Raw genomic sequence first — 8613 nt, 5'->3', positions numbered from 1 at the left:
CGACCCCTTCACCCATCCTCTCTCTTACATGAATTAGTCCCACTTGCTGCCTTCAGGAGGGCTAAAATGCACCTACACACACACACACACACACACACACACACACACACACACAAAGTGCCCACAGAAGTCAAAATTTCACCTGTGTTCTGAGCTGCCTGCCTGGCCACAGAACTGCCCTGTCCCCCAAACCTGCTCTAAGAAATACGACTAAAATCCGCCCCCCCCCCCCGCCCCGGGTTTTCTAAAGAGAACATCTAGCCAGCTAACTAAGCATCTGTGCCAAGAGTGTCTACAGAAGACTTCACAACAACACGATAGTCAGAGGGACAAGACTCACACCCTGACGTGTGGGTAGAGGTTAGGGAACTTGGTAGCTTCTCTTCTTTAAAAGGGAAAAAAAAGTGCACCCTGAATTACTTCTCTCCTGTCTCCTGGGCCCTGATCGTCCTCCCAAGCTGCTCTCAACTCAGGGAGACCCCAAAACTACAGCCACTAGTGCCCCAATAGGAGCATCTGTGCTGGACAAACCTGTGTTCTAGCCAACGTACGAGACCCCTTCTGGGCCCTGGCCTGCACCCTCAACTTTAGCACTTTCTGGAATTCATAAGCTCTCAGTAAAAAAAATAAATATATGTCTGTCTCTCTATATATATGTATATATATATATATATATATCTGCATATGCACTGGAAGGGCCTCGATTGGGACCACATCTGAGCCTCGGCTAACCCAGACCCTCCTCAGTCGCCTGCCCAGTGGCCTGGCGCTGGCTGGCCCCTATGCCACTCCCAGGTGTGGGCAAAGTATTGCTGTCTGCTCCCTGGCTCCTGAGGTAAAAGAAGGCAAGATGGGGCAGGCGGGCTGACAGCAGGTGGCAGGTCTCCCCGCAGCCCCTGCGGCCCCTCATCTCTTCCTCTTGCTTGCAGCATCAGTTGACTCCAGCTCCCCGGGAGGTGGGTGCGGATCGGGTGCTGAGGAGCCCAAGCCTGAGGCCAGCTGAACCTGGCCTGGTGGGTCTTTGCTTCGGTCTGCAGCCCACGAGGGGCTCCTGGCCAGGCTGCGGGCTGAGACAGCGGTGCCATGACGGCCAGGTCCAGCGGCCAGGCTGCTGGTACTGTTGAACTTCCTGGCTGGGGTGAGGCCCGGTGGTGGCAGCGTGGGTGGCGGGCAGAAGAGAGATGTGAGCGACAGGCTGCTGAGGGTCTCAGAGTGCTCACTGCCTGCACCGCCACCCCCTGCACCCCCACGGCCCTCTTCATCAGAGGGGTCCATGGAGTCATGGTGGGTACAGCCAGGGCTGGTGGAGCCACCACTGCTGTGGCTGCGCTGGTGGGCCCGCAGCCCACGCAGACTAAACAGGCCACGGCCCCGCAGGCTGAGGCGGCGCCGGGTGGTCGGTGACAGGCTAGCCCGTGGCCCTGGCACCTGGACCGATGGCCCCAGGGCACGTCGGGGACTGTCGCTCAGTGTCAGACTGTCCTCCAGTGTGGTCTGCAGGCTGCCGGCTGAGCTGCTAGGGCTGGCATCCAGTGACGTGTCACTCACAGTAGCCTGTGAGGAGGTAAAAGGGGATGAAGTGTCTGATGATGGTTCCCAGGAGGCTTCCCTTCTCGATACATCCAGAATCTCCCAGAAGCATTTCTGGAGTCTCTCAGAGAAGTTACCACTGACAGGCTTCCTGTCCTCTCTGGACAGCCTCAGCCATCCTAGTCCCAATGTCACCATCAAGCCTGGCCTTCACAGAGTTCCCAGCTGATTCTCATCCACCCACATCTCTAGCACTGTCCCTTGTTCCCAGGCTCTTCTGCTTGCTTCATGGCCTTCCAGCTGCTCCCATCCTCTCCCCTAGGTAAGCCTCCAGCTTTACTTGTTCCCCAAGCCACGTCATGCCCCTCTTCCCCACAGATTATATTCCCAGCATGCATTTGCCCTGCCATCTCTCCTCCTGTGAGACACACACACACACACACACACACACACACACACACACACACACACACACACACACACAAACCGCCCTCCATGAGAGGCAGGGAGGGAGGGAAGCAGGGAGGCAGGGAGGCAGGGAGGCAGGGTCCATTGCCCGTGGCAGCAAACAACCTGATGAAAGCGAAGGCTAACCATATCTAAATGATAAATACTAGGATGCTGCAGGCCAGTGTCCACTGTCATATAGGATTACACAAGGCCCACCAAAGGTGCCGATGGCTTCCAAGCCTCTCTGCTCAGCTGGCATGGGAGCTGTGGCTGCAGCCATCCTGTTACAGGGTACCATACAGCCAAAACTTCCCATGTCCCAACCTACTCCTCTGCAATCCAGCAATCTATAGTCTACAAGCAGTCCAGCAATGACACTCCTACCACCCACCCAGAGCACTCGGGGCATGGTCCCCGGCCCCAGCGCCGCTCCAGAAATCCTCCTCAGTGTAACACTTTCTTTCCCTCCTTTCAAGCTAGGGTTCCTGTTTCAGCTGCCTTGACAAGCTGGGTCCTCCTCAGGAGCTGCTCTTAACTCACATTCATCTTTGGTGTCACATCTCAGAAGCTCACCTAACTCTCCCACACTCGTCTGCCATGACTGGGCTCTGCTCTTTCCCCTCCCCACTCCAGATCCCCATGGCTCCAGGACACTCTTTAGAATCCAGGAGGTGCCTGTACCTGTCGCAAGAGGGTGCAGTTGACACTCGGCGACCTCAGGGATGCCCATGAGCCCTGAAGGGCAATCTTGGGCAGAGTCCCTGCACTCATGCCCGACTCCTGCCCCTTCTGGCTGGCGGACACAGCAGGGTGGAAGAACTCAGCGGGCATCTGCAGGAGAGGGCTGGAGCCATCCGTGGAGAAAGGGCTTGAGGGTGCTGCAGGGGAGGAAGAGGAGGTGCTGGCGACAGCCCAGAAGGTGCACAGAGCACTAACCCTCACTTGGGCTACTTAACACTGGCTGTGAGGCTGTGGGCAAGTCTCCAACTTGAAGCATTGGTTTCTTTGCAGTGAAAGCTAGAAATACTTCTTGTGTGGTTCCTGGAAGGACAGGCTCTGAACAGAATGCTGCCTTTAGAGCCCAGTGGGCTAGACTCCAGGTCTGACTCCTAGTCCTTCTTCCCCTGGAAATGGGGGGTGGGGAGCAGGGCAGCTGCCCATCCTGTGATGGTGGGATTGTTGTGAGGAACTTTCTAGATTGAGTTAAAGTAGCCACCCTAACTGAGGGCAGCAGAACCCTATGGGCTGGGGTCCTGGTGAACACAAAGGAGAAAGTGAGCTAAGCAAATGTGACCAGCTGCCTCAAGCTCTGCTGCCGTGCCTTTCCCGCCATGATGGACTGGATACCCTCAGACTATGAGCCAAAAATAAACCCTTCCTTCCTTAAGTTGCATTTACCAGGTATTTGGTCACAGCAGTAAGAACGCAAGCTACACATGAGGAGTGCTGTGGAGATAACAGCAGGTACGGAGCACCTAGTCCAGCACCATGCACACAGTAGGTATTCAGTCACTAAGTCTCATCACCCCCTCAGGCTCTGACAACCCCACATGGACTGGCCAGGCCTGGGGCCCATCTTGGACAATAAGGGGTAGAGTTTCAGGCATGGGCCAGGCCCTTCACTGATGGTATGGCTTCCAGGTGGCCAGGCTGGGGGAGCCTGAGGCAGGACAGAGTTTTGTATGCCAGGGCCAGCAGCAGCCGCTTCTGCCTATGGTCCCCTGTGCACTTCATAGAATGAAGAAGAAGATACAGGGTTCAGAATATGGGAGTAGGCACCAGGTGGCTGTGCAGGCTATGTCCTGGCAAGGTTCCTGCTCTGAGCTGCAGGGTTACTGAAGGAATGTGCAAACAAACCATGAATTGAACACTCCATCACAATGTGCCTACAATCAGACCCTGTACTCAAGTTTTGGGGTCCTGGCACCCCAGCCATCATGTCTAGGAGGGGCCACTGGCTTTACAGAAGGTCCATGGAAAAGCTGGTCACCCAGACATCCCAGAAGACATCTTGGGGAGAGCTCAGGGCTTTAGGGGTCACTCTTCTATTGGGCGGTCTCCCTTTTCCCTCACCCAGCCAGTGTTGCCAACTAGATTCCTGTCATCCTCAAGAAGCCTAAGTGACAGCTAAGCCAGCTCAGTCCCTTGCCATGAGCCCAAAGTCCAGCCATGTCCCCAAACACAAACCAGGAGGTTCAAGGAGGTTGGAGTAAAGATCCTTTTCTCAAAGGACCACTGAGAACACTAGTCTCTCGGTGATGGTGTGTTACCTTGAGCTGCCTCTCAAATTATGCTCTACCCAAATTTAATAATTTGTAAGCCTTCCTTCTGCTCAATAATAAGAGCCGTGTGTGGCAACCTTTCATCCCAGATCATAGGAAGCTGAGTGTGGAGCTTCCTTTAGCCCAGGCTTCAGCTATCGTTAGCTCATTGACGCTACGTCTTTTATCACTACTTGAGTCTTTCTCTAATTGTCCAATACCCATTTGATTCTTTATGGAAGGAAGAAAAAAAAAAATCAACCCTCCACCACCTCTTCCACAAAGCAGATGCTTAGAATCAGGGTTTGGGGAGCTGGTAGGGCAGCGAGTAACCCTCACCTTGACTGCTGTCATGTTTGAGCCAGGTCTGGACAGGATTGAACGGGATGGCCTCCATCTCACACAGAAGGCTCTCTGGGCCTGCGCTCACTGGCGCATTGGCAAGGGGGAAAAAGCATTCATCCAGGTCTCCAGTCTGCATGGACTCCAGAGGTTCTGGCTCACCCTGCAGGCAAGGGAGGTAGGTGATTGATAAGCTGAGGGAGGCAGAGGCAGGGCCCCTGCACAGCTAAGAAGCCCCTCCTCTTATGTCCTCCTCTTGACCAGCAGTCACCACCTTCCATGACTCAAGTGGAAGGTCACCACCTCTAGGAAGCCCTCTTGGATGCCCCAGGCAGTTGAGGTCCCACCTACCCCCTCTCTTCCTGACTCTAATGGCCTTGAGACAGCACCAGGTCTTCCTCCTATGAACAATCAAACGCTAACTCAGTGACGTGGTCATTCAAAGTGAAGGCATCAGGACAGAACATTACGTTGGCCTCTCCCTTTGTCGTGTAACTCAGTTTCCACATTTATACTTGGGGAGAGGAGTTCTCTGGCCACTTCCTGGGGTCTTGTACGAGGAGCAGAGGGCTATGGCATCTTTCCAGAGTTTCTCAGCTCTACAAGTTGCTTGAAAGCTACCCGATGTCCACTCTGAGGCTGATGGACTCACGCTACCCCAACCTGCAACTTGCTATCTGTGCCTGACATAAAATATGGCCTCAGTTAAGTAGACTGTACCCTGCCTGAGGCTAACCTGGCCAGAGAAATTGTGTACCCTGCCATCACACATGGAGAGCAACATAAGGAGACTCCTAGCCACTTACCTTGCTCTCCTTGGGGCCCTGTGGGCAGGCTGTAGGATCTTCAAGACTCAGGTCATCCCCCAGCAGGATGGACGAAGACCTGTCTGAGTTCAGGGAGAAGGCCTCTGTCTCAGCCAGCTGCACCTGCAGGGGGAGGTGGTGGCCTCGGGTCACCCTGGGGCTGGGATGGGGCAGCCTGGGCCTGGAGCGCTGAGCAACAGGTCCCTGAAAGGACATGGGGCAGTGGTCAGAGTGGTTTACAGGCCTGCTGGGCATGAGGTGGTGAGCTCACTCTGTGTAGGATCCCAGCCTGGGTGACTCATGACAGCACAGGGGCCACCTCCAACAGAAACCAGGTCTGAGTGGCCCACCTTGGTGTCTGAACACGAAAGTAGCCATGGTATAGTGAACTATGGAGCTCCGTTGTCCACTTGCCCCAGACCAAGTGTCCATAGAGCAGGCCTGGGTATGACTCTCCTGAGGGCTACTTGCACTGCATGTCCCTGCAAGGTGAATCTGTAAGACCTGCTATCCTGAAGAATCTCAGGAGAACTGAGCAGGCGTATGATCAGCTCCTGGCCAAGACTACTGGGGATGACCTCATAGCCACTGATGCTAGAATGCCCTGGGGTGATACCAAGAGCCCACAGGCAGGGGTATAGGAGAACTCGTGGAACACAGCCTGAGAGATGGTTCCTGAGCAGGGTGGGGATGAGCTGCCTCTGAGAGGAAGAGAGAAGAAGGCTCCCGAGATAAGCTTTGAGATGTGCTGGGGAGGGGGGCGGTATGGGGGAATGGGAGAGGACCATGCCCACTGGAGATGAACAGACAGGTACCAATGGCCCCTTCCTGGTTCAGAAAGGGCAGATGCCCTGGAAGGGACACAAGGCACCTGCCTGTCCCAGTAGCACAAGGGGGGAACAACTATTGCTTCTAAGCACCTTCTATATCCAAGAGCGCTGAGACCTCAAGGCTCTCTAAGCCCCACCACAGGGCTGCACTTCATAGGCAAAGCACTTTGACAGGGTGGTATCAGTATGCTTTTAGGAGCCAAAAACCATGGTACCCCCAGCACCTTACTCCCTGGTGACTCCCAGGCTGCTAGTACCTCTTGTTTATCGTGATGACACTTGTCACAGCCGGCGGGTGAGGAGTAGTGGTGGAAGATGGAGCCGGACAGGTTGTCAATGATGGTCATCTCCCCCTCCAAGGAGTCCTTGATGATTAAAGAGACGCTGTCCAGCCACAGGGTCTCCTAGGCGGACGGGGCAGGGTGGGGACAGGTGGGATTATCGGCTGGGTCCCTGGACTTTGGGGTGGGCAGGGCAGAGCTGCCCTCTCATTCTCTGTGCCCACAGCCTGGGACTGAGCCTCTCATCACAGGATCACCCTATCTTGAAGCTGAATACAGAGGGACCCCCAAAAGACAGAAGGCACCTCCCAACCCAGCTGCCCATCTGGCCCCCTGGTTCCTGCCCTTTGTGCCCCATTCACCTCTCTGCCCCTGCCCACCTGGGCTGGAGAATAGCAGTGCCGGCAGAGGTGGCCATCAGTGTCACCCCCAACACCTGCCCCTCCTGATCCGTGGCCCGGGCCACCCGGGGAAGTAGTGGGCAGCCTCGGGCCAGGACAGGGACAGGGACAGGGACAGGGGCCGGGGCCTGGGCCTGGGCCCAGGCCATGGGCCATCTCCAGCTCTATCTCAGCATCCATCTCTGCATCCTCCTGGGCTTCCTTGTTGCTATCGTCCAGATGTTTCATGAGCACAGCCACCACCACGTTGATGAGCACGAACTGAGCCGTAAGCACGAAGCTCACAAAGTACAGGGGCGACACGAACTGCAGGCTGCTCAGGCAGCTGCGCTCATCGTGGGTGCAATCCCGCAGAGTATCCTACCACAGGGACAGGCTGGTGAGGTCAGTGCCACCCATCACACCTGCCCAGCCACACACCTCACCTCCAAAGCACAGAGGACAATGCACAAGGCTACCTGAGGTCAGGCACACACACACACACACACACACAACGCCGCGCCCCCAGAGTTCCAGCCGCCTTCATGCCCATCCAACTCATGATGCCCCAAGCTTGCCTTAGCTTCAGCCAAGTCCCTAGGACTCTAATCTAGTCTGCTCTGGCCCTCTTCGCTCCCTACTGTGGCTGACCCCACCTCTCAGAGCCACAGGTAAATCTGAGAAGAGGCATGGGGCTCCCCAGGCACTCGTTGATGCTTTTCAGGCCAGACCAACAAGATCACAGGTCCATCTCACTGGAGTCAAGCAGGTCCCTGGACACCTCTGGTCCCTGACTCCCTTCTGGCACACAGTGGGACAGTGGGCATACAGAGGATACTATGACTGGATCAGTAGGGCCACCGCGTACCCAGGACTTGGAACTCCCCGGTTTCCCCTCGGCTGGGCCACACATACCTTCATGATTCCATTCCAGTTGTCGCCTGTGGAGACCTGGAAGAGTGTGAGGAAGGCCATGCCGAAGTTCTCGAAGGTAGCGTGCCGGCTCATGCCCTCACACGGGTTCTCATCATTGCAGACTGAGAGGGGAGAGGTGGTCAGCCCGTCCACCTACGTCACCCCAAACTACCACCCCTCAGCGTCCTCTCAGAATAACCCCTACAACCCGTAGCAGTACATGTGGACTGTGCACAACCCATAGATGGGACAACTGAAGCTCAAGGAAGCGGCGCACCAGCTGGGGGCTCAGTCTCAGGAGCATCTGGCTTTTCTCTCCAATAATCAGCTCCTGAGAGAGGTGGTGGGGTGAGGGCCAGCCCCCCCTCGCCTCCCCAGAGAACCCCTGATTGCTGAAACTGGCCTTCTATGCAGGGCTGGGCTCAACATGGAATTGTTGCCCTGTCCCTTGCTTTGGTCTCTGTTATTGGGGTGGCCCTCGCCCAGGACATGTGGTGGCTGGAAGCAGAGGAAGGAGGCTCCCCAGGAGAGCAGACAGGTCTGAGGTACATTTGTGACCCAGGCTTCAGAAACTACCCCATGCTAAGACGGGTCCCAATGAGGAACCCTGCTACTAAGGTGTCTCCCCCATACAGTGACCTTGGCGGGGCGGGGGGAGGGGCATCGCTCACCCAGCTTTCCGAAGAGCTCCACTCCCAGGGCAGCGTAGATGAAGAAGAGCAGCATGAAGAGAAGGCCCAGGTTGCCCACCTGCAGGGAGAGGTGGGCTGGGCTGGGGGCTGGAGGCCTGAGATGTGCAAGAGGAGAAGGGGGAGGGG

The 8613-nt window shown here is 56.1% G+C and overlaps 1 protein-coding gene across 1 annotated transcript in view; it reads right to left on the bottom strand.

Moving 5' to 3' along the window:
• Positions 1-233: 233 nt before the first annotated feature.
• The window catches only part of Cacna1i (calcium voltage-gated channel subunit alpha1 I), a 79184-nt gene continuing 70804 nt past the window's right edge, over positions 234-8613 (bottom strand). Inside the window, exons 28-35 of the mRNA XM_051160025.1 lie at positions 8467-8545; positions 7796-7917; positions 6881-7261; positions 6477-6623; positions 5390-5512; positions 4581-4746; positions 2662-2858; positions 234-1554 (exon numbers count right to left, since the gene is read on the bottom strand). Of these exons, the coding sequence (XP_051015982.1) occupies positions 907-1554; positions 2662-2858; positions 4581-4746; positions 5390-5512; positions 6477-6623; positions 6881-7261; positions 7796-7917; positions 8467-8545 (1863 nt within the window). The 3' untranslated portion in view covers positions 234-906. The remainder of the gene's footprint in view (positions 1555-2661; positions 2859-4580; positions 4747-5389; positions 5513-6476; positions 6624-6880; positions 7262-7795; positions 7918-8466; positions 8546-8613) is intronic.

The sequence above is a fragment of the Acomys russatus genome, chromosome 17, assembly GCF_903995435.1.
Source record: "Acomys russatus chromosome 17, mAcoRus1.1, whole genome shotgun sequence".
NCBI classification, from domain to species: Eukaryota; Metazoa; Chordata; class Mammalia; order Rodentia; family Muridae; genus Acomys; species Acomys russatus.
Note: the sequence above shows the minus strand (reverse complement) of the source record. Positions and strands in the feature narration are given on the sequence as shown.